The 26458-nt window shown below is 43.7% G+C and overlaps 1 protein-coding gene across 12 annotated transcripts in view; it reads right to left on the bottom strand.

The window, feature by feature from the left end:
- Positions 1 to 3951: 3951 nt before the first annotated feature.
- The window catches only part of ZNF185 (zinc finger protein 185 with LIM domain), a 59033-nt gene continuing 36526 nt past the window's right edge, over positions 3952 to 26458 (bottom strand). For 5 of the 12 annotated variants that reach the window (XM_057314532.1, XM_057314517.1, XM_057314515.1 and 2 more), the window contains 8 exons: positions 22893 to 22964; positions 16291 to 16488; positions 13419 to 13529; positions 12266 to 12346; positions 9991 to 10062; positions 8248 to 8350; positions 7317 to 7415; positions 3952 to 6371 (listed from right to left, as the gene is read on the bottom strand). In XM_057314532.1, the coding sequence (XP_057170515.1) occupies positions 7317 to 7415; positions 8248 to 8350; positions 9991 to 10062; positions 12266 to 12346; positions 13419 to 13529; positions 16291 to 16488; positions 22893 to 22964 (736 nt within the window). In that variant the 3' untranslated portion in view covers positions 3952 to 6371. The other 7 variants (XM_057314519.1, XM_057314525.1, XM_057314539.1 and 4 more) reach the window with 7 other exon arrangements.

The following is a 26458-nucleotide window of genomic DNA, read 5'->3' on the forward strand; positions in this document are numbered from 1 at the left end:
ACTCAGCAATTGCACTAAATTTATCTAAAGGATACATAGTGATTCAAAGGGGTACATGCACCCCAATGTTTATAGCATCAATGTCCACAATAGCCAAAATGTGGAAAGAACCCAGATGTCCATCAACCGATGAAGGGATAAAGAAGATGTGGTGCATATATACAGTGGAATATTACTCAGCCATCAAAAAGAATGAAATCTTGCCATTTGCAACTAAATGGATGGAACTGGAGGCTATTATGCTAAGGGAAATAAGTCAGTCAGAGAAAGACAAGTACAATATGACTTCACTCATGCCTGGAATTTAAGAAACAAAACAGATGTACATAGGGGAAGGGAGGGAAAACTGAATGGGAAGAAATCAGAGAGGGAGACAAACCATGAGAGACTCTTAACTATAGGAAATAAACTGTGGGCTGCTGGAGGGGAGATAGGTGAGGGGATAGGATAACTGGGTGATGGGCATTAAGGAGGGTACTTGATGTAATGAGCCCTGGGTGTTACATGCAACTGATGAATCACTAAATTCTACCCCTGAACCTAATAAAAAATACGAATGTGCAAACAATATTCACAGAAAATGCCCTGTAGTCATCTCTCACAGCCAGATAAAACTTTAGAGAGACATACACATATTTCCAAGCAGAAAGTAGGTTAGGAAGCACCCAGAGGAAGAAATTGTGCTGATCACATTATGAAGAATGCAGCAGACAAAAGGAATCCCTGGGGGGTCACAGGCAGCATTCATGGGCAGGGCCCAGTGTTCAGAAGATATTTAGAGAGAAAGGAATCCTACAGATGGTGTTAGATAACAGGCCTGGCACATAAGTCGCTCCCTGGGAGACAGCACTGTGCAGGAAGTGTTCAAAAACAGTGCATAGAAAGGAGGGCCTGGAGCATGGGTCTTTCACAGAACAGATGGTGTGGTAGAAAACATTCACAGGCAGAGAGCATGTTGCAGAGAACAGGCAATCAGTGGTTTACACAGTCAATATAAGGCTGAATCAGCAAAGATCAGGGAGGCTGCCACTGGAACGTAAGGAAAAAACCAAATGATTGAAGCTGCCTAAAGGACTGTCATGGATGATCCTCAGCAAATTTTCCAGAAGCCACTGGGAAAAAAAAACATGTGTACCCTATTTTTGACACCCCATAGTGTCCATTGGTGCTGCTGGAGAATAAGGGCTTCTTCTCTTCTGCCTTCCAAATCTGCTATAAGTATCTCTCAGAGTACTTGAGTACCTGGAGGACTGATCCCAGAAGTACTCTAATGATGGATTCTGGGATGTGTATTTCTCAGGATTCTCCCTTATATTGAGGAGAGAATGTACAAAGAGGAAAGCATGCTGTCTAGTTGCTAACAGTCAATCCAGCATGGCCCACCTCTTTGACCACTCATCACCCATAATACTCTTCTATCCATATTTTTCTCCTAAATGATCAATAGGAACACTATGCTTCTGCTTAGTATAATGCAAACATCCTTCATATAGGTGACTATGACTTCACCTTCTCCAAGAAGGGGTGTCAAAAATCCCATTAGACACACTCTCATTATCTGGAGGATGTCTGTTCCTCTTCTAGTTCTGTCACAATTACACTTTGATATGCTGTAATCCATAAACTACATTATAAGATTAAGCACCATCCATACAATTTAAATGAAGATTAATAAATGAGAGAAGGAAAAATTGAGCTAGTAGATTCAAATATATAATAACAAAGCAAGACAAAATATGCATAGCTTCTATAGCTCTTATTTCAGCTATATGGGTCATAGTATTTATAACTTCCTTCTTCCACCAGTATTTCAAGTTCCCTATGACCTCATTCAGGTGGTTGTGGTTGTTTACCTGATGGGAAGATACAAACCCTCATTCTTGACCAGTCTCAGCCCTTAGTGGTCCTGCCTGCACGAGTCACTATAGTTTTCCATTAACTTATATTATTGGACAAGGAACACTAAAAGACACTCTCAGAGGATCAGCCTTCTAGGTTGCAGACATGGTCCTTCCTGCCCCCACTGTGTAGCAGCAATCCTACTTTCCCTTGATAATCAGGAGCAATCAACCATCCAGTAACCCTCTTCTTTGTTGGTTCAGTGGTATGAGGGGCCCCAAATTGCCAGGTGGCAGTCTAACTTTCAATTCAATGGAACCAGTGTTGGTTCCCCTTGTGAAACCTTTCCTCCCTTGGGACCTTCACAGGGAGACAATATTGTGCAAAGAAGCATCACGTGTACCCTATCTTTATCACAAGAGGAATGCATTCCGTGGAGACTCACGGGTGGAAGACATTCATAAGCAGAGTCCTTAGAGGACACCACATGAGGATGAATGGGCTGGGGGCCCTCACAGGTGTAGATCTATGGGGGAGGAGACTAAGTACTGGGATCAACCTGCTTGGTGGAAACCTGGTATGCTAAGTGATTTTTCAAAATAACACTACTATATTTTTCTTTTAGGTATTTGTGCCATATACTGTCACCAACAGAGCCGTAGAAATATCTGGTTAGGAGCTACTACTGTAGTCCTTGTCTTTTGAAGTAGTAAATCCTCTTCTTCCTTTCCCAATTGTACTCATGTGGCCAAGATGGTGACTGAGGTTAGGGTGAGAAAGTAGCTCCAGGGACACTAATTCAATAGCTATTGAACATTGGGTTCCAAGGTCCCTGCTCAGTAGTGAAGGATTCCTCTGTCATGTCTGCTATCTTTGGACTGACTTTTTTTTAAAAGATTTTATTTATTTATTTGAGAGAGAGAGAAAGAGAGCGTGAGCGAGCACACAAGCAGGGGAAGCATCAGGCAGAGGGAGAGGGAGAAGCAGACTCCCTGCCGAGCAGAGAGCCTGATGTGGGGCTTGATCCCAGGACTCTGGGATCATGACCTGACCTGAAGGCAGACAACCACCTGAGCCACCCAGGCACCCCTGGACTGACTTTTTGATCACTTTTTTTTTTTTTGGTCCCTGAGCTGGATCAAGACATAGATAGCATGCAAATTATATTTTTGGATACAAAACTCAGAAGCATGGATCACTTGACAGACAGAATGACAATTCAACAGGATTCTGTAGCACTGGCTTCAGTGAGAAAGATTAAAGTCTTGACTATTGGTACACATCTGGAGGAATGGGGTTGGATATATGTGTGTGTGTGTGCACCTTTGAGAGGTGTTTGAGAGATACATATATTTAGAATTACTGTCAAAGAAGAGTTGATGGGGCCAGGGGTGTTTAAATGGGAGAAGAGTTGATGAAGGGAAAATCCAATAAGCATCATCATTTAATTTAGGGCTTAGCATATAGGACAGGGATGATAGATTACCAGTGGGTAATAGCTAAAGGGAAACAGATTCTAACTCAACTGAAGAACGCATTTTCTGAAACTGGACCTGTCCACAGACAGAATGAGCTTGTATGGGACTGAGCTGGTCATTGCAAGTGTGTGATAAAGACTAGATGGCCATCTGTCTGCAATGGTAATGAAGAGGAGGATGGAACCAAAAAAATAAAATATTCTTTACTAAGGGCTGACGAGTCTAGAATTCCACACTTCCTTACATGCATGATTTCTAGGTTCTGCTATTTTTTTCTCTTTAGATTGGATACTTCTTAAAGTATTTATTTACTTTTGTAAAGAAAAGCTTTAGGGGCACCTGGGTGGCTCAGTTAGTTAAGCATCTGCCTTCGGCTCAGGTAATGATCCCAGGGTCCTGGGACTGAACCCCAAGTTGGGCTCCTTGCTCACTGGGGAGCCTGCTTCTCCCTCTCCCTCTGCCTGCCACTCCCCATGCTTGTATGCCTTCTCTGTGTGTGTCAAATAAATAAATAAATAAATAAAACCAAAAAAAAAAAAGAATGGCTTCAGGTAATAGAAGAAAATAAATTACACAGGGAAATACACCAAGTTATTGCACTTTAAAAAGGAAACCTTAACATTGACAACACTGACACATGTAATACCTCAACATTTATTATAATTGTGTACACTAATTCAAGTTAAGCAAATGTGATTAAAACACAAGACAATTAAAAAGAAGCAAAAGTATAATGCAACCACCACTCTTAAGTCTGCAGAAGTCTGTGTCTTCTTAGACATGAAAGAGGCTGTTTTGAATAGAAATCAATATTGATCTTACAAGCTTTCTATCAATTTCTTGCATATTGATTTTAAAACCCCTTTAAAGGCAGAGTGTAGCTTAAAAGGGGAGAAGTCAGCCTGTCTTGGACATCTTTATCTGTACTCTACTAACTGGGCCTATACTGACTCGGAGTTGGTACCTCTCTCACTAAGGAGCAGCCTTTCTTTCCCTTTTACTCATTCATTCAGCACCTATGTATCAGTGCCTCCCATGTGCTGAGTCCCATGCTGTGGGCTATACGTGAGGAATACCAGCTCACATTTAGTGTTGGTGCATGACATATTGTGCCACTTTTCCCCTCCAGAGCAAATCTAATGCACATCTATGCAAATAAATGGAGTGTTCCTCTCTATTCATTTGGTGGGAAGACAAATTCACCATCCAATGTGCATAGGACTCACAAACTGGAGCGAGATGGAGACATTTTCTGATTAAATCAAGAGAAGAGACCCTCATTTTTCATCAGAAAAACTTTCAGGTTGTTCTTCCTCTCAAGGACCTTGCAGAGTGATGCTCATCCCAAAGGCAGAGGGGCTTAGCTGAACCTGAGCAGAGTATCAGCTGACTACATGGATGGGCCTGCAGTCTGTTAGAATGGCCAACAGGTTTCTGTGTCCCAGGTACTTGGGACCCCAGTAGTTGCTGCTATCTTGGGACAGTCTGTAGTGAAAAATAAGTTACTGAAGGCCCTGGGCTCAGATCAGCTAGTTTACTGGGGTTTCCCTGGGTTGACAAGCTGTTCTTTGGGAAGGTCTGTGAGTCAAATCTCTACCCAACAGAGAAATCTGAGTTCAGAAGAGCATCTTAGTTCAGAATTGTTTTCATGGGAAGGGGAGGAGAGGGAAGGCGAGCAGTTTGGCATTTGTGGTACTTTATGGGGAGACCTAGGATGCCCAGAGGAGAAGCATGATTTAAAACTTTCCTGTCTTTGTAAGAGTATGCCTTAGGGGAGGCCTGAGGAGGGCAGTGTTACCTGGTAAAATGAGGTAACCTCCGCACAGTGCTTGGTACACAGTCACTACTATATCAATGCTTGGTATTGTGGTTACTGTTACTGAAGAGAACATGGGTTCTGGAGAGAGACAGTAATGGTTCCACTCAATGCAATGACCATCTTCTGAGCCTCAATATCTTCATCTGTAAACTGGGGACAAGAATACCCTCTGGGGCGCCTGGGTGGCGCAGTCATTAAACGTCTGCCTTCAGCTCAGGGCGTGATCCCGGAGTTCTGGGATCGAGCCCCATATCGGGCTTCTCCACTAGGAGCCTGCTTCTTCCTCTCCTGCTCCCCCTGCTTGTGTTCCCTCTCTCGCTGGCTCTCTCTCTCTGTGTCAAATAAATAAATAGAATCTTAAAAAAAAAAGAATACCCTCTGCATAGGATTACTATGGGAATTAATGCCATCACTTTGTGATAATGCAGGATAATGTAGTAAGGCCTTGAGAAATGCTAACTGCTTTTCTCCTTTCTTAATCCTGCTGGAGTTGATACACCCTAATACATGCCTACATGCCTGCAGGAAAAAAAACCACCTCAATTATAATGAAAAGTGGGAAGGAGAAGATAATGAAAATCTGCTATATAACTCAATCAAAGGCAACTAACTACTTTTAAACGTGTATGGAAAGTTAATTATAGACATATATATATATCTATATATACCTATCTATATAGATATAGATATATCTCAAATAGACAAGCCAAATATTACTCTATGCCAATCCCTAGCATTCAATGTCTACAACTTACCCACTGGATATCATCAAAAGTCTTCAACCTGGCCCCTCAGAAGCTTCAGGGGATCTCTTGCTTTCAAGTCCCAAAGGTACACTTAGAACTGTGACTAGAATGTGGGTTTGCTTCTGTCCCTAAAGTCAGGACACACTGAAAACCATGCTCCTGCCTATTGTACCAGGCCGCCTAAACTCATCAGGAGGCCAACCTGTTTTAGGAAAGCTAAGATTAAATTCTTCTTCAATCCTTTTTTCTTGAGCCTGAAATAAAATCATGGACATAAAGTGCTTTCTAAGGTATAAAAAGCTACACACACAAATAATTATCATAACATCATACTCTACTGGATGTAAGCAGTTCAACTGGAGAGGGACAAAAGCATGAAGAAATTAAATGGGGAGGGAGAAAGTGAGGGAGGAAGAGCCAGCAACTTGGGGCAACTGGGGACAGCCAAACTTGTCCAGGAGTCATCAGCTTCTTCTCAGCCTGGAAGAGCTAAAAGAAAATAGTAGTAGCCATGAGATTGGAAATACACATCCAATTCAATAACCAGTCAATCTTGGGGTGGTTGATATTTCCAGGCATTAGGAGTAACAGTCTAGGTTAATGTGCCTTCTAGAGAGAAGGCAGAACAGGCTTATAGCTGGTGGACAGCCTGATTGCTACCCATTCCCGTTGTCTTCAAGGTACATATGCTGCTCTGTGCTTCTAGCTGAGGAGGTGTGAAGGAGGAGGGGCTGCCAGGATTTGGAAAGGCAGTGTCCTATGGGCACCGGGCCCCATGCAACTTAGACACCTCGGTCAATTCTTCCGGCTTTTAGCATGCAAACCTGTCTTCAGGCAGTGTTGAAAATGCAGTCCAGAGGCTGCCCAAGCAGCCCTTCCCGGTTAGGCCAGCCCTAGGATGGCACCATCCCCTCCTACACATGCTCCCCTGCTGCTAGACTCCCACCTGTATCTTGTTTTACTGAACACCTTGGCTTTTGAGTCCTGATCTGATGCTATACAAGCAATGGTGGAGGTGGTCCAAGGGAATGTAGCAGAGAACCTTGGATTTGAATTTGAAATCCTCGGTTAGATCCTGATTCTGTCATCCACTAGCTAGGTGTTTCCCCAGGCCCTTTTCCTTTTTAGGTCTTTATTTGCTTGTCCTCAAATAAGGCTAACAACATAGGCCTGCCCAGCATCCCAAGACAGCTGGAGGGCTCAACTGAGGTGGTGTCTGGAAGGTGCTTCTTGAGAGGAAGAGATCATGACCCCTGCAACTTAGAAGTGTCTGTGGAGAGGGTCTTTATCTGTGCCACCTAAAACTTCAAAGGCTCATAGGGCTTCCCTAAACATAAAGGTTAAGAGAGATAACAGTATCCTGGGTTGAGACTCGGAGAGAGATCAGGGCACATTTCTTCTCCCTAATAACTTTCCTGGCTACTTGGCACCCACCTAGAAGAGCTTCTCATAGCATTTCCTGCAATGGATGGTGTCACGGTGAATGAAGATCTGATCCAAGAGCTCACCCATTGGTTCACTGCAAATCCCACACTGAAAAAGAAAGCAAACTAGAGGTCAACTTGCAAATGAAGCAACATAAATGGGTGGAGTGTGGAGGGTGCACCTGAGCAGACACTGAGCTGATGGCACACTCTGGACTTTGAAGCAGACAATAAAAAAGAGTAGAAAACAGAGACAAACCTCAAGCAAACAAACAAACAAAAAAACCTCACACAAACTAGCAGGCAGGATGATCACATAGTAATTAGGAGCCCAGGTTTCAGAAATGGGCCTGAGTTTGAGCCCTAAATCCACTACTTACTAGCTGGGTGAGCTTGAGCAAGTTACTGAGGCTCTCTGAGCCTCTGTTTCTTCATATATAAAACAGGCACAGTGGCAGGTTACCATGAGGATATAGTGAGGTAGTCGCCATGTAGTATTCAATCTGGGGTCATACACAAAGTAAGTCATTGCTGTTATAGGAGGGCTGTGGGACTTCAGTTGTGATGTTTAAGGTCCAAAGAAGGTGATATGAAAATTAAATAAAAGGGAAGGCTATTACAGGAGCGTAGCTCTGCTGTCCTCATGACTCTTGTACCTGCCACTCTAGTGGACACCTGAAGGACAAGAGTGGCCAGCTATCTGCAGCAGGCCTTCTGGCAGACAGTCTTGAATAAGAGGAGTCATGAGTCTCCAGGTGTCTGGGTCTCCAGCGATCTCCAAGCCTGCCCTGGGCTGAGCCTTCTGCTCATTCAGCTCCCAGTCCTGCCAAGCCTCTGACATGGAGCACAATCACACAGAGATCAAGCTTTCTTCACACTCTTTGATCCACGAAGGCTCCCTAACTCTGGACCATGTCAGCAGCACCACTGTTCTTGCTTACCTTAAAGCAATAGTCATGGCAGCAAATGTGAAGATGCTCTAGGGTAATCTTTGGACAATCTCTGATCTCCTGGTTGCAGTAAGTACAGATCCTTCCACTTGTTCTGTGAGATAAAAAACAAGAACTTGGCAGTCAGGTTGACATGCAGACTACTGATGTCATGTAGCCAGATCTTCTGGTTTGATACATCCAGGCCTAGATGCCCAGATTCTCAGCCTGCCATCTTTTTCTGTAGTGTACAATTGGTTGCATATCCTTGGGCTGGACTGGGTCTCAGCCCACTATAGACCCTCATGATATTTCCAGAAATTGGTCATGTATCTTCTCCCTACTTGCAATCATATGAGGACCACAGGACCTCCTGGTATGATTCTTATTCCAGGCAGCTTGCCTCTCCCTGACCCCTTGCCTAGCATACTGGGGTACTACCCCCTCTAGAACAGGAAGACCCATGTCTTCTTCTACAGCAGACATGCCCTTGTATGCCCTCCCTGGCCCCCTGTCTTGATGACCCTTCTCTTCATGCCTGGGACCACTAAACCCTGATTCTCAGACCCTACACTCTTGAACTCACCCTGCCCCACGATACTCCAAGGAGCATCACAAAGACAGTATGGCTGTAGAGCCTGATGGGACCTCATGTTGAAGTTTTAAATACTAACTTCTAGGTTGAGTATCTCCCCACTTTGAGGATTCCTGTCTTTGTTCTTGAAAGTCACCCCTGCTTTCCCTCCTCAGAGAGAACCTGCTGAAAGTGCCTGCCTGCCCTGATCCTTCAGGTGTAAATTGGGAGTGCTTTCTTCCAGAGATTTGAGTATGCTTTTGACAGGAGCTAGGGGTGGTACTACCAACCTGGAGCCACATAGGCTCCTCCCTTCAAGGGCCCAGAATCACCGTTAGCATCTCAGGTGCCTCCATCATGCTGCTGGCCCAGGGCTCAGTCTCTTGACAGTGTTGCTAAAGACTCCTGCCTTTATTAAAGCCCTGTATTTTACCATCACCAGTTTCAGCTCACAGTTAGTCAGATAACACAGTAGAAACATCCCTGACCTAGGAGTAGTCAGGGACCTGGGGTTTAGTCCTGGCTCTGCCACTAACTCACTGTGTAACATAAGGCACATTATTTATTCTTTCCAGGCTTGTTTCCTCCACTGTGACCTGAGTGAACTGCATCTCTAAGATTCCTTTCTCTTCTGTTTCAAGAATTTTAAAATAGGACTTCTTTATCATTTAAGACCATCCTGTGACCACTGTCATCTAGTGACAGCTTTTGAAACTGCTGAATGGGGCACTCTCTGCACCCTCATTCAATTCAAATGAATGGCTCTCTCTGGCTTCTTGATGATAGCAACCCACTTTTCTTCATTTTCCACCCACCACTCTCTTTTGTAGTTAAGTTTAGTTTTTTTTCTTTCTGGTCATATGTGCAGGTTTATTAAGTGATCATTTATATTCTAATCCCAAGGGCCTCTCCTGCTGACATGAGCTCCCTGGGCTTCAGATACCACCATTTCCCTTCTCAATAGCCCTTTGAGTTTACCCTCTGGTCTGAGCTGGGTTCAAAGGTTGCCACAAGTGTGACATCCCAATAAGGGAAGCATGATCCAAGCAGCAGTGTGACAGATCTGCAAGTGGATCAGAAGCTAAGCAGAAGACAAAAGCAAATGGACTTAGTGAGGAAATGTTCCTCAGCTGTTTCTTCTCTGTTGACCTGAGAGCTCCCTGGTAAGATAATAGACTTACCTCTCAGAGTACAGAGAGCTGTCACATGCAAGTTTCTTGTCCATGTCACATGAGTCCTCAGTGCTTCTAATACTGCAGAGAGTGTGATGGGGAAGAGAAGGGCAGAATATAGGAGCAAGATGACTACCACGGTCATGAGTGGACATGCTTTGCTATGAAACATGATTCTGCATGACCTGCCATCATCTGTTATGCTGAATGGCAGGGAAAGCTTTGAACTTCATGCCAGGGAGGCATAATTCTCTTGGAGAAGAGCCCTTCCAATGGGGGGCAAAGAATACCTGCTATGCTGAGGAAGATGACAAGAGGGATGGCTATGATTCACTGACCTGTAGGACAGGATCAGGGCTTTTCTCCCCACATATGTGTCTGTGTCACAATGTGACAGTCACCAGAGGCCCACTCACAGCAGAAATCAGACATTAGGAATGGGAACAAATAAAAGAAGGAAACATTCTAACATATTACCTGCGCTTGGGTTACAGGGGGATTGAGGTAAAAGTTTTTTTTTTTCCTTTTTGTATCTTCATTTTTCAATAATATGACTTTTTTTAAGATTTTATTTATTTGACAGAGAGAGACACAGCGAGAGAGGGAACACAAGCAGGGGGAGTGGGAGAGGAAGAAGCAGGCTCCCAGCAGAGGAGCCCAATGTGGGACTCGATCCCAGGACCCTGGGATCACGCCCTGAGCTGAAGGCAGACGCTTAATGACTGAGCCACCCAGGCGCCCCAATAATATGACTTTTGATAATAAAAACAAATGGTTAAAAAAAAAACCTATTGCCAGGGAAGTGTGACTAGCTACATGCCATGGGACACACTTTAGTGATACTGCCATTCTCACAGGAGCCATGTGGTAGCCCTAAGAGGTAGCCAGAAAAACTGTTGCACAGAGGTTAAGGTCATGCTTGGAGTAAGCTGTGAGCTAGAATTTCAGTCCAGGTTCTGTTGTTGTTGTTGTTGTTGTTGTTGTTGTTGGTTGTTTTTTCCTGAGCATTAAGTTTATCTCTAAGCTTCCTGGAAGGTAAAGCAAAAGGGGAAATCACACTAAACTATACAATCCTCCAGTAAAGAAACTCTACTGCTTTTTTCATAAGATATAGCATTTTAACTGAATGTAAAATTCACTTTTAAAATAAATTTAATTGTAAGACTGTGTAAGAATTAAACTTGACAGAGTGGTGGGAATGGGTGAAGAAAAACCAGGAGACAGAGCACAGTCAAGTGACACTCATAGAGGCAAATGCTACATGGCAAGGACAGCTCCCTGAAGAAAAAAAAAGCCACAGAGACAGAAAATAGATCAATGGTGGCCAGGGGCTGTAGCTGGTGGTGTGGGGGATTGCTAATGGGTATGGGGTTTCCTTTTGGGGTGGTGAAAATGTTCACTCTTTAGAGTGAATTTTATGATATGTGAGTTGTATCTCAATAAAGTTATTCACAAAAACCACCGTAAGGAGTTACAGATGAAGAAACTAAGGCTCAGAAAGCTTGAGCATCAAAAATGACCCAATCAATGGGGTCAAGCTGGGGCTTGAACTTGACACCTATGGCCATTATTCCACAGTACCAGTGAAAGGTGGTTCAGAGTCCCCAGAGGCCCAATCCTGAAATAAGGCCAGGGTGTTCCTCTCTGTTACTAAAATCCTCATCCTAGCAGTGAGATGATGTGTCATAAAAACAAAAACAAAACAAAAACAAAAAAAAACGTTCCCAGAGGAATGCTGTGTCAGTGCAGATTACTTTTTAACTGAGGTGGCATGAAGGTATCTTTCCACGTGGCATCACGAAGCAACCAGATGAACAGATGATGAGTGAAAAGTTATACATATATCAGGACCTGCAGTCAAATGTGTGTTCAAATGTGTGCAGTCAAATGTGAGGCACCCTGGCATGCTGCAAAGAGCATGGGAGCTTAAGAGAGGAGCCCTGTGCTCTGAAACACAATGGAATTAACTAGGTAAAAAGTCCCTAAGGGCCTCGCCAGTTCTGTAAAGAGTAAAAAGAATTTTACTAAAGAAAGCTTGTCTACCAAGAAGCAAAACTAGACAGAAAGGGATGGCACTGGAAGTGGGATGTAGGATGAATTAACAATAGAGGAGGAACACAAAGGCACTGACTTGGTAGAACAGCTTGAAATTCATGAATCATGTCTGTAGGCAATTACATCATCCACCATTCAATAAATGATTATACAGAAACAACTCTGGGCCAAGCCCTGGATGAGGTACTGGGGATCCAGGATCATGGAAGGATCTGGGACTTGCTCTTACCTGCCGTAGCATGAAGACACTGGCTTCCCGGAGGACACCTCACTAGCATTTGTGTATTCTTTCACAAAGAGAATCCCTTTGCTGTAGGAGGAGCACAGTAGACCAGAAAGAGGTATACTGAAAGATTCTAGGGGACAGGGCCTGGCCCAAAGGAGGGGTCTAGGGCTGGGAGGGTTCCCACCTGGTTTGAAGGAACTGAAGGAACTTATGGCAAGTCCTGGGAGTAGAAGTGCTGATGGGTTCTAGCCACCACCAGGCAAGGAAAATGGCAAATGGGAGCTGCTGCCCTGCTGAGCGCACTGTGGACTGGGCTGAAATTGAAGCCTGTGGGTTCAGCTTGCTATGTGCATATTTAAGAACCCTAGAAAAAGGCTCCCTGGAAACAATGTCAATATGCTTTCCTTCTTGATGCAGATCTCTACACTATGGGAGGCTTGTCCCCCACCTCCCCAGACTCCACTACAGTGAACTTTCCATCCTTCTCTCTGACTGCATTTTCTTTCCCTTTTATCTGGCCCAGGATAGCCTCCAAGTTTCAGACATAGACTGTTGGTCCTTGCCACTCTGTGTGAATCTCCACCAACAATCTAATCTCTCCCTTCTCAGTCCTAGATAGGTCCCTGGCAACATTGGAAGTCTGCCTCACGTTGGGCTCACCATGGCTCTGAATTTGGCCTTTATCAAGCTGGCCTGATGTTATCAGAGGGCCCTCTGATCTCCCTACCCCCTTTCACCTCTTCAGCTTCCCCGCAATAGCTAATATTGCAGGTGAGGCCAGGAGTGCAGGTGAAGCGGTGGGTGTACACCTGCCCTACAGTGAGTAATATGGGCTTTCTCTGGCCTTCCCACACATGTTCCTCAAAAAATATTATTAGCAGGGTATTACAGATGGCACAGCACCAGGAAGTGCTACCTCAGCTTCTTACTGGGATAAGGGGAAGGGGATATAATGAGACTCTGTCCAGGCCTACAAACAGGACTTTATGTTGGGGAGATCTGGGCTACACTATGTGGCCAGTTGACCAACGGGATGCTGGGAGTTGGGGGCAGTACTAGAGCTAATATCAGGGAAGTGACATGGGATCAAAACCAAGTCCTTTAGCTCTAGGGAGGATATAGTCCAAAGAACATTTCCCAGGTTGTCTCTTCTTACCTGGTTGAACTAGAGTCCAATTCACTTGGGGAGGTTGGGATGTAAACATGAGGCTGCTCAGTAGAGGCAGTGACAGTAAGAGTGACCATACAACTCGATGGGTTTCTCACCCTGAAGGAAGTAAATGGAGGGGTGAGTGTGTAAACATTGAGAGCTGACATCTTCTAGCATCAAACAGGGTTTGGGGGGCCTACTCCTGAGACTGCCACTTCAAGGAGTTTAAAAATACGCCAATGTTTTTCAACAGTGCATGCAAATCACTGAGCTTGTGTTTTACAAGATTCCTGAGATCAGTGGGTAGAACCACTTACTTTACATATAAGAAAACCCAGGCTAAGTGACCAGGTAACACCGTGAGTCAGTGACAAGACTTTAATCTTAGAGTATCCTCCCCCACTAGAGCCAAAAGCCTTGGCCTGTGATTCACTTGGTTTGAGGAGAGCATGGGGGCTACCAGGGCCTTGACAGACACATCCAGCTCACGTCCTTGCTGGATGGGACAGCCCCTTCCTAGGATGAGCTCTATCCCCCATCCTCCAGAGAACTCTCTGGAGAATAGAACACCGAGGGAGAGAGGAACAAATGAATTTAGGCAGCACCAAAGAAGAGACTTGAATGCACCTCATTCTGGAAGGCATCTGCCGTGAGCACAGGCAAGAGACTGACAGGTATGATGGTTTTTCTGAATATCTACCACTTGGCTGCACACACAGCTGTTGGCCTGGAAGCTGACCTCCTAGCTGGCTCACAAGGTTTTTCTCTGACCAGGACCTTACTTGCTCTCACTCTGCCCACTGCATGTCAGGGCATTCTGTTGGGCACCACTGCCTTCCCCATTGTGTGCCATCTACTTTACATATACCCACTCTCCAGTGGCCTTGGGACAGCTCTATGGGCACACACTGTCCTGGACTGAATTTGACTTCTTTCCAACATGTTGCTGCTCAGATCAGCTTCTGAGTGTGGCTGCTTCCACCTGGCCTGGGCTCTGGGGCATCACTCCCTTGTTAGAGAATCCAGTGCCCAAGAACACAACTAGTTTAAGAGTGGGGACGGAGGAAAACAATCATGATCTTACATTTGCGCAGCTCCCCAGTCTCATCTTCTCAAACTTTGTCATATGTACCTGAATCTCTGGCCATAGTGACTGATCTGTCTCATACCTTCGCACATAACACCACCTTCTCCTCTGGGAAGACCTTCTGGAGTACTTGCTCTCTCACCCCAGGCTGGGTGAAGTACCCTGTTTCCGTGTGCCCAGTCATCCTGTACCTATTCCTATGTCACTTTATGATATAAGAACGAACCATGGAAACTGGAGGAGGTGGACTATCTGGGAGGGGAGGCCCCATGGGAACCTGGAAAGACAGGGGATAAAATACAGAGCCAGAGAGTGAGAAGAAACTGACTGCAAGAGGAAGGAACAACTAGCAAGTGTCTGGCATACTGTGCCAGTGTGCCATACACGCCCAGCACAATAGTTGAAGGGACAGTAGAGCTGCGGGGGCAAGGTAAGAAAATATCCCATGGGGATCCTTCTAGGACTGCAATGTGAGCAATGACAGACCTCCACCAGGATGACTCCTATCCCTGGTCAGGTAAGATCCCATCTCCCTCCCATAGCCTCCTCCTTCTAGTCTACAAGGGCCAGCCCTGGCCCTGCCCACCTGGTCTCCTACCCCCTCCTCACCTCATTTCCTACCCTCCAACCACAGAGCCCTTCTTTCAGTCTCTTCTCCTCAACTCCCTCTGCCATCTTGGTCTTTGTACATGCTGCCCACTTGTGTCTTCCCAGGTTCTCTTCCAGTCTGGCTCTTCCTTGTGCTTCAGGTCTCAACTGAACTGTACCCTTCTTAGCAGAATAGCTTTCCCTGACCATCCTAGCTACAATACCCCCTGTCCCGGCCTCTCTCCATTAGAGGACACAGTTTCCTTCTTTTCTGGGCTTATCACAAATGGAGAGGCAACAGATACAGCACAGTGATAAGCAGTACAGGCTCTGGACTCTGTCTGCTTTCTAATCCCTGTTAGGCCACTGCCTGGCTGAATGACTGCTGGCAAGCTATTCAACCTTCCCCTGCTTCAGTTTCTGTTCTGTAGATCTGAGATAATAGTACCTCCCCTATATGACTGGTGTGAGAATCAAATGAGTACACACAAAGCACAAGAACAGTGCCTGCACATTTTTAGTACAGCAAATGCTAATGGTTATCATTATGGTGTTATTGTTATAGTGTTTATTTGTTGGTGCATCATGCGCTCCCTGAAGGTGAGTGGGCAGGGCCCTTGCCTTCTTGTTCAATGTGTATGTGGCTGCTACCTACAAATGGCTCACAGGAGGTACTTATACATTGTCTCTAGGCTCATGGCTCTTGGTTATTTCCAAACTCATCACCACCTTAGGGAAAGATCTCCAGAGAGCAAAGGGAGTACCCAAATGTTGCCATACGAGGTCACCCTGGCTGTCAGTGGTGGCAGTGGAAGGGTTCACCCAACACTGTTTATCTCCAGGGAGCTCCCATCCCAGGACACACCTTCGTCAGAGACCTTCCATCTCTGTTAATGGCAAAGGCATTCCATATCCTCTCCTAACCCAGGTTTTCATGCTCCAAAGGGATGCCAGAAAACATGGTACTCTGTGCACTTTCTCTGTTCCATGCTTGGCCTAACAGTTGGATGCTATAGCTCCAAACTGAAGCCCATGAAGACCTACCCCTGGGGCATTAATCGCTGGTCACCTTCCCAATACCTCCTAGCCACTCACACCTGCAGAGAGCAACAGATTTACCTAACATGATAGGGTTTGTTCTGCGTGGTGGACCATCAAAAAAACCTGGGCTGTAGCAGGGGCCCAGCACAGCATAACCCTTACCTGCTGGCCTGGCTGTCCAGTTCCACAAGTTGCTCAGGTCTTCTGGGGCTGCCCTGTGGCTCTAGGGTCCTGGGGACTGAAGGCTGCTGGGAGGGTACAGCTGGGTCTCCGTGGCCACCTCTCAGGGCTGCGGGCTTCTCCTGCCAGGTCTCTCCCACCTTGGCAGCCACATTCTTCTCTTCAGAACGAGCCAAGGTGCTGAGGAAGAGTAAACATCCTTATGGAGCAAATGCTTTGGGACCAGGCCTCCTTTATCCACTGCCTGCTGATGTCACCTCCTCTGGCCATAGTGGCTTCCTCTTCCAGAAGATAGGGAAGAGAAGAGCCCAGTATGGTCCCCACCACACAGAGACCAGTCTTTCTCATCTTTGGGAGAACCCCAGTACCACTGCTCCCTTCCCACTTGACAAAGAGTCTCTGAGAACACGTGATGACTTCAATGAGGTTTTAAAAGACATCTTCTAGCTGGAAACAAATAGTGGCATTCCTGTGCCCCTCCTCCCACTGCAATCTTTCTTTTCTCCAAGCCTTCCCCGTCCCAGTCCATCTGTCCTGCCTAAAAAGACTCAAGTCATCTGGTCTCCTTCCCAGGCCCTGGCGCTCAGAAGACTTAAGAACACAGGCAGCCCCGCAGGGGCCCAGCTCTCTTGCAAAGAGCTTCTCCCCTAGGCTTCCCTGGCGGGCTGGGTGAGGGTGACAAAAGGGAAACAGTATCATTATGCTCGCTAATTTTCAAAGAGGCTGGTGACCCCACAATGGGTCAGCAACACCCAAAGACCCAGCCAGACCAGAAATGTGTGACTTGGCCCCATTTGTGATCCTCGAGCGCCATCTGCTGGATGGCGCTGGCAAGACTGCAGCTTAAACGATGCCAAGATCCATCTTGCCCAGGGCAGCCATTTTCCTTATTGATGGTCACATTTCCCAGAGGGCACCGCGGTCGAAGCTCTTGGCTGCAGGAAATGGCTGTGCACGCAGATGCACACAAGCTGAAATGTGTAGGAGCCCGGCACACGCACAAGCAGGCACATACGTATTGTTGTGGCAGCTTTATTTTCACAGTTAAGAGTAATTTGGCCTTTATTGCTAAGTAATCACAGCTATTATTATGAGGCAATTGCATTTTCATCCCCTTTTTACAGATGAACAATCTGGGGTGAGGGATCCTTTGTAGCTCATAAATGGCAATCAAAGGGTGCCTGGGTGGCTCAGTCAGTTCAGCGTCTGCCTTCAGCTCAGGTCATGATCCCAGGGTCCTGGGATGGAGTCCCGTGTCAGGATCCTTGCTCACTGGGGAGCCTGCTTCTTCCTCTCCCTCTGCTCCTCCCCCTGCTTGTGCTTGCTCTCTCTCTCTCTCTCAAATAAATAAATTATATATATATATATATATATATATATACACATATATATATATATATATAATTTTTTTTTTTAATGGCAACGAAGATAGAACTTCAATCCCCTCCTGGGGCTCAGTGTGACCATATAGCCAGCTCTACACTTCCCATCACTAAGTGGAGATGGAACTGGGGTAGAAGCAGAAGCAAGAGTTCATTACTTAAATGTCCCAAACAAATAAACAAACAAAAAGGCCCTTCTCAACTTCAGTTTCCTCCCCCACAACAGCCAAACATTATGAAAGAGCTATCTACACTCACTCTTGTGACTTCATTCCGTTTTCCTTGCCGACTCTCCCCTGAAGCTACTAGTGCTTCCCAATATCCCAAATTATCTGTGCCTAGTGCCACTATGTGATCCTTTAGGTCCCTGCCCCCACTGGGGGCTCTCCAGGATCTTGGGGATCCCAAAAGCAACCATTTGAAGCTGAAAAACCTAATTTGAATGCTCTGGATATTTTATCCAGGTAGACGAACTTTAGAGACACCCCAAGGGCTGTTTCTCCTTGTTCCGTCACTCCAAACTTAGTCTACAGTCTCCATAAGATTACTCTCAGGACAAAAAAAGTTTCTTAAAAGCCTCCTCTACAAATATTAGTAGGAAGCTTTAGTCTTCATGTTAAGCAGGTAACCTCAACTTGTCCCATCTGCCACAAACACAACTCTCATAAAAAAATAAAGTGGGGCAAAGATGAGAGCCAACACTTATAAAATCAATGAATTTTGCATTTGTGTGTTTATAACTGACTCACGGCTGAAAACTTAGAATTAAAGCCATGAGATCTTTTTTGTGTCTGTCTGTATGTTTATGTATATACATATGTTATATATGTGTAATATTTTCCTATCTCTGGAAAGTATACCAAATTCACTTACAAAGTCCTTTATTTTCTATTCCAAATGACTTAGAGATAAATAAGCACTTACACTAATTAAATATTCCTAAGACTTTCATTAATTAAATAAGCACTTTCTAAACTTTGAATGTAAAAACCAGTATTATAAAAACTAACCCAAATGTTTTAAAAATTCAAGTTCAAAACATTTAGCTAAATCGTTGGCAAACAACACTAGTTTAATATTCCTAGTTTAATAAGAACAGCTATGTCTCGTGAGTTATCAACCTTACATATAATATAAGCACATATTTTTATTCTACTTGAGTATAATCTTCCTAAACTTAATGGGTTTACTAGCCCAATAAGCTAGTATTAAATCTACTAGATGTTTAAGATTACAAAAATATAAATTTGCTTTTAGTCAAATTGAGTCAGTATTCTGACAAACTCTGTTTCAACTGTAATTATGTTTTGTAATATGTTGGCTTAAAGATGGTTTCCAAGATCTTTTTGGAAATTTAAAACCTTACATTCATGCTAAATTAACAGATATTCACTAAATACCTCGATCATTTCTAAGGAAGATAAAATACTGAAACATTAGTTACCAAGCCTAAGTTTATATACTTTTTGCTGCTTATTTTTTATAGTACAGACAGGCTGTAGATAGATTTGTTAATAAATGTCTTCATTTGTCCACACTGAAAAATTATATTATAAAAAAGTATATAACTATAAAATTTTATGAGATATATATTCATAAGCTTTACTAGTCTATTGTAAAATGCTGGTATATGACAAATAGTTCAAAATGATCTACCTCCTAGTTTTCTCTATAAAATAGAAGTTACTAACAGTTAAAAATTATAATCAATATGTATAAATAAGACTACCAAAAGTAATAATGGCAAAGGAGAACAACTTTGTATGGAAGGTATGCAAATATATTTTTGTTAAGGAAAAAGAACAGTTTTGTCCTAAATTAACCAGTGGTTCCAAAATTTTGTAAGATGAGATGTAAATGGATATTTTTAAAATTATAAAAGGTTTACAGAAAAGAAATTTTATTTGTCATGGTCAAAATTTACTAAAGTTTAATTAGACTATTTATAATATTTTCAAAAAGAGCTCTAATATCAAGTATTGTACTGATAGAAAACTAAAATTTGGCTTTCTCTCTGTTGAAATAACAAGATTTTCTTGTTGTGCCTGGGTGGCTCAGTTGGTTGAGCATCCGACTCTTGATTTCGGTTCAGGTCGTTATCTCAGGCTTGTGAGACTGAGCTCCATGTCAGGCTCTGCTTGGTATTCAGCTTGGTACTCAGCTTGGAGTTTGCTTGGTATTCTCTCTCTCCCTCTCCTTCTGCCCCTCCCCCCCAATAAATAAATAGAACCTTAAAAAAAAAGATTTTCTTGGCTCATTGGCCTGCAGTTAATAAAAGGTTAATGGTCTTTCTTTTTTCCTCAGTAATCTACTGTGAAAATTAATGAAGGGAAACCTCATTAAAATGGAGTCAGGAGGCCAGAAGTGGAGCTCTCATGCCCTACCACTCTTTCACGCCCTTTGCAAAACCAACAGGAAGAAGCCTATATTTTACTACTCCAGCAGGAGGAAGATTTTATCCTTGCCTGGCAACAGCCAAGCCCATGATAGCCTGTCACAACTCAGCCAATGAGAAGCCACTACTACACTTAGAAGTCCCAGTTTACTCCAATGGACGTTTTGTTTATAACAAGCCCTCCTAATGTGTTTCCCTTTCTTCTATAAAAGAGTGTTCCTCTCCTTTGTTCTCAGCCTTGGTTTTGCTGTAGTTTTTATGTCGTGAATTGCAATTCTCTGCTATTCCCAACTAAATCCATTTTGCTGGTAAAATAACTGCCTATTTTATTTTTAAGGGTAACACGATCTAAAAAGCTAAGTTTTTATGTCTTATCAAACTAATGTCTTATTCTTTATGTTGACTTTATCATGTCCTCAATTATTTTGAAAAGGCCTTAATTTTAAAGGAGCTAAAAGTGTTTACAATCTCTGTTTATTTTAAATTTTTTGTCATTTTGATTTAATAACCAAGTATTATTTCTCACTATCCCATAATCTTCATCGAATGTTCAAAACTCCTGATAACATTTGACATTTTGCCTTCCGCAAATCAAATCTGAAATATCTTTTATACCTAAAACTGACATTGGGATTTCCCAGGGGGCCCAAACAGTTTATTTGTTCTTTCACCTTGTAACAAGAGAAGTACTAAACTAATTAGGTTTATTTAATATTGTATACATTTTATGGAAAGCACTGTCAAATCCAAAATAATGATAATTCTGAGTCTTTCCTAAATTAAATTTTAAGGACTAAAATTTCAACTATATAAATATTTCAGAAATTATATAAAACTCCTAGAAATTTGTTAGTGCCCTCACTGTCCGTGATATTTCTCAGGGTCCTGGTGCTGCCCTGCCCAATATTAAACAACAACAGCTCAATGTTATCAGTCATAATTTCAATTATTTTTTAAAGGTAACTTAAATATGTTCTTACTACCATATGTTTGTTCTCTCACTAGTTTGAAACTTCCCCTTTTAAAAGGGCCACTACTTTTGTTAGAAAAGGGCTGCTAAACTTTTGTTAGAACAAATACACCCAGGTGGGGATTTCTGGCTCTTTTAAGTGACTCAGAAATGCATTTCTCCAGTTAAATCATCTAGGAAATCCAACAAGTTTGGGACGCCTGGGTGTCTCAGTCAGTTAAGCATCTGCCTTTGGCTCAGGTCATAATCTCAGGGTCCTGAGATCGAGTCCCAAATAGGGTTCCTTGCTCAGCGGGGAGCTTGCTTCTCTCTCTGCCTGCTGCTCCCCCTGCTTGCGCGCACTCACTCTCTAGAAAATAAATTAAATCTTCTTAAAAATAAAAGAAAGAAATCCAATAAGTTCTTCCTCTATCCCCCAATTACATTGTCCTTGGTTTTCTGAAATGACAGAGCTAACAAACTATAACAATTACAACTTGCAGGGACACCTGGCTGACTCAGTTGGTGGAGCACGAGACTCTTGATCTCGTGGTTGTAAGTTCAAGCCCCACTTTGGGTGTCGAGATTACTTAAAAATAGAATATTTTTTAAAAAAGTAGTTTGCTAAACTGATGGAAGAACTCAATCTCCCATGGCCTAAGGTTTTACCCTTAGCACCAATTGTCCTCTGATCCTCTTCTGCTGGGTCACACCAACTCTCCCCATGTGAAATATCTGGTCCACCCAGGAGAAATCCCTATTCTGTCTGGGCTTTGGAAGAGTTTAACATGGTCAATTCAGACATTCTAAAATACAATGATTTTTCCAATCCTCTGTCCACTCTCCCTTAAAATTCTGCTGTTATTATTGCCTAATCCCTGCTGTTCTCGGTCTGCCACCCCTACACTTCCTGCAATCCCAGGCGAGTTAAGCCTTATCCACTAGTAGGTTTGCATTGACTGGTTTTCCTCCTGTTCTATGCCCAGACCGGAGCTGAGGGACTGCTTGCTACTTTGGACTATTAGCAGTAGTGGTCCTTAATCCCCTGGCCCACAAATTCCAAATGCCACCCTTCCTAATGAGCCTAGTCTACTGAGATGCTATGACTGGTCAGACCCAAAGACTGGAAATAGAAAACCCAGCCGGTTCTAGAAAGAAGACTGTCTACAGTAATATCCAGCACACTCCAGGATTTGGACTACTAGGAGGAAGAAAGGAAAGACATTTTCCGGGTGTTGCTGCACATCTTAGAAATAGAACAGTGTTGCCAGGGCAACTCGTCCAGGCTGGCCTAGGCAGAGTTTCCAACTGAAAGCCAGACCCTTGCCTCAGGTGCGCTTGTCTGCCAATTTGTTTGAGTGTGCTGGCCTGGCTTGGTATTTCCACGGACTAGGCATTTGCTCTATTGGCTCCAGGCAGTGAAGCAGTAGCTTGGAGATAACCTGCCCACAACCTGGGCCAGAGGGGTCACACACTCCACCATGCCACGTGAGCCACAAATATGGCTTTCTTTTTTTTTAAGATTTTATTTATTTATTTGACAGAGAGAGAGACAGCCAGCGAGAGAGGGAACACAAGCAGAGGGAGTGGGAGAGGAAGAAGCAGGCTCACCGTGGAGGAGTCTGATGTGGGGCTCGATCCCATAACGCCGGGATCACGCCCTGAGCCGAAGGCAGATGCTTAACCGCTGTGCCACCCAGGCGCCCCCAAATATGGCTTTCTGACTTAACAACTCCCCTTCCGTCACCGTTCCCCCAAGTCTTATCAGTTGCCCAACTCTAGGTCCATTATATTTATTTAACAGTTCTGTTTCCATATCCATAGGTACTGCCCTAGTTGGGGCCCCTTCATCTCTTACTTGATGGACTGGAACCACTTTGTAGCTCTTCTTCCTGCCTCTACTCTTCCCACTTCCAGTTCATTCTTCACACTGCCAACACAGAGATAACTCTAAATCAAAACTATGACCATATCACTCCCCTGCTTAAAACTTTTTGGCTCTGTATATGGGGATGTAAAATGGTAGAAAACAGCCACTGTGGAAAATAGAAACGGCGGTTTCTCAAAAAAAAATTAAACATAGAATGACTATATGATCCAGCAATTCCACTTCCAGGTATATACCCAAAAGTACTGAAAGCAGGATCTCAAAGAGATATTTGCACACCCATGTTTACGGCAGTATTATTCACAACGACCAAAAGGTGGAAGCAGCCCAAGTGTCTACTGACAAATGAATGGATGAACAAAATGCAGTGAGTCTATATTATGCAATATTAATCAGCCTTAAAAAGGAAGGACATACTGACATATGCTACAACATGGATGAACCTTGAAGACATTAGGTTAACTGAAAGATGCTAGTTATAAAAGAACAAATACTGCATAATTCCACTTCTATGAGGAACCTAGAGTAGTCAAATTTATAGAGATAGGAAGTAGATTGGTGGGTGCCAGGGGCTGGGGAGTTATTTCATGGGGAAAGTATTTCAGTTTCGTAAGACAGAAATCATTCTGGAGACTGGGTGCACAACAACATGAATGTACTTAATGTTACTGAACTACACACTTTAAAAATGGTTAAGATAGTAATTTTTATGTTGTGTGAATTTTACAATGATTTTTTTTAAAAAACTTCCCTGACTTCTCTTCGTCCTTGGAGAAAGTCTCTTCTCTTCTCTTCCCTCTTCTCTTCGTCCTTGGAGAAAGTCCAAATCCTTGTAAAGGCATAAGGATCTGACCTATCTGTGAACACGTGGCTTTTGTCCTTTATTAGACTGATATGGTGTGTTGGTGTCTCTAAGACTACCCCCAGAGTTGGTGATTCACTAGGAGGACTCCCAAGACTCAGCATATAGTCATCCTCAAGGCTAAGATTTATGACCATAAAAGGATACCAAGCAAAATCAGTGAAAGGAAAAGGCAGTGTTTTCATTCACAGCCCAGGATTATGATTGGAGACTGGTTACATAGGCACTTTCTGCCTGGCATGTACCAAAATTCCCAACTCCCAGGAGGCAAGCAGAGATTCAGCATAAAGTACATTGTTTATACTAGTTATCCAGGTGGTCAGCCTTATCTCTTAACATTTAGGGAAAGGTTCATATCAGTGTAGAGAACTGTTTACCTTTTCCCGTTTTCAGAGGCACATCTTACAAGCAGCCCTTTCTAAAGACAGCAGTCTCAGGCCTGCTTGGTTAACTATTGTCTGTACAGGGGCACCTGGGTGGCTCAGTCGGTTAAGCATCTGCCTTCGGCTCAGGTCATGATGCCAGGATCTTGGGATGGAGACCTGGATCGGACTCTTTGCCCAGCGGGGAGCCTGCTTGTCCCTCTGCCTGCTGCTCCCCCTGCGTGTACTCTCTCTCTCTCTGACACATGAATAAATATTTTTTTTTAGAAAACTACTGTCTGTACACCATCTGCCCAATATCAACTTTTCCACTGCCTTCTCACAATAAACTACAGCCATATCAAACCACAGGGTGCTCCTCAAGCATCAACACTGTCATCTACCCCTCAGCACAGGAGATTCCCCTTAGTCCTGGAATCCTTCACCTTCTCACAAAGTTCTTCAAGAAGAACATCAACTGTCACCTCTGTGAAGCCTTCCCTGATTCAAGTCACATACTCTTACTGTGCTGCCATTATACCTTATCCATACCTCCTTGAGGTCACGGACCAAATCTTATTTCTCAGTATCCCCAGTGCTTAGTACATGGGCTAGTAGTTACTAAGTAACATTATAGAACGTGTAGCTCATTAACTCACAGAAAAAATCAAGGAGCCCACATTACTCTGCATATTCCTTCCACTGCGCTCCAAACTACATTTGCACTCATCCTTCCCTCCTGTCTCTAAGACAGAGCCATCTCCTTCCTTCCCAAGACTCTAGAACCTACCACCCTAAGCCCTTACCATAAATTCAGTGACACTTCACCTTTGGGTTTGCTCACTCTTTCTTCAAATATCAAACTCTCTTTACCCAGAGTGTATTTCCTCACCTGCACATATAAGCATACACTTTAGAAAGCCCCTACCATCACCCTGTAGCTGCATTTATCTGCTCACCCATCCAATCTCCATCAATTCCTGGCCAACATTTTAGAAAGAGTTGTACACCTCCACCAACTACACCACTTCACCACCGATTTCTTCCTCAATCCACCATAAGTCAACCATAATCTTTCTGCTCCCCTGATCTGCCCCCTGCTTAAGGCAGCCATAAACTCCATTTTACCAAATCTGTGGGCTTATGTAAGGGTCTGCAGCATACTGGAAAGTTCACTCAGCCTGGCTTGGTTTCCATGATGCTACTCTTCCCAGGTTCTTCCATTTATCCAAAACTTTCCTTCTCAGTGCCCTTCTTCAGGTCCTCTTCTGCTACAAGACCTTTCAATATCATTATCCAGAATTCTGACCCATCTGCCCTTGTTTCTCCCTTACTTTTACCTTTTTTCATTGTATACATTCAGAGTTTTAAGGGGGCAATAAATAACACCTATTTTTTTAGACAAAAGAAGAACAGAAAATGGAGATAAATGTCAGCTGATGAAGCAGATGGCTTTACATGTAGAGCCAAAAAGGAGAGCTCCCCATGCACCCTTGAACCAAAGGTCCTTACTCACCCAGCCAAGGGCCTGGCTGGACAACTGGCCCTGGGGGCTTGTAGATAGAACCAAAGAATTCAAGGGGAACCTTTGTGGCTGCACATCTGAAGCCATCTGCTTCCAAATACAAGGAGAATTACTGGCCAAGCTGGATTCATGCAGTTCCTGTTCCCAGTTTGCAATCAATAAGCCATTCTTCCCCAAGAGAAGAGGAAGAGGAAAGGAGGCCAATAGTATAAACAAGAGATCAGGGAAACTCCATATCCATTAAACAACAACAAAATTGACATTAATAACATTAATATATTATACTCATCATGAACAGACCAGACAAGACTTGTAGGAAGATTTCTTCCAGCTGCCATGTGGAGAATCAGGCCAGGAGGTATAAAGTAAGATGACGCAGGAAACCAGTTTGGAAAGTGCTCAGCCAAGGAAGAGATGATAAGGCCACAAGTCTTGTTGTCTTATAAAAGGTAAAGGTGAAGGGAAGTAGCAGCCAAGGCTCTCCCAAGATTTCAGGATTGGTCAACTGGGTAGATGGTAATGGTTCCAAAACGGAAAGAATGAGCTGAGAGACAGAAAGGAAGTTGGGGGAAGGTGCCATGCAGAGATATAAGGTCATCTGAGTTACACTGAATGTAAAGTGCCTGTAGGGAATCTGTATAACAATGTCCAGTAGGCTATTGCGTAAACAGTTCTGGAGTTGAGTGAAGGTTATACTGAGGACTATAGAATGGATGAGGTTACCTTGAAAATGTCAGTTATTATTCAATGTCAATCTTTCTCTCTCTCTCATTCTCTGACAGCGCCA

The sequence above is a fragment of the Ursus arctos genome, chromosome X, assembly GCF_023065955.2.
Source record: "Ursus arctos isolate Adak ecotype North America chromosome X, UrsArc2.0, whole genome shotgun sequence".
Classification (NCBI taxonomy): domain Eukaryota; kingdom Metazoa; phylum Chordata; class Mammalia; order Carnivora; family Ursidae; genus Ursus; species Ursus arctos.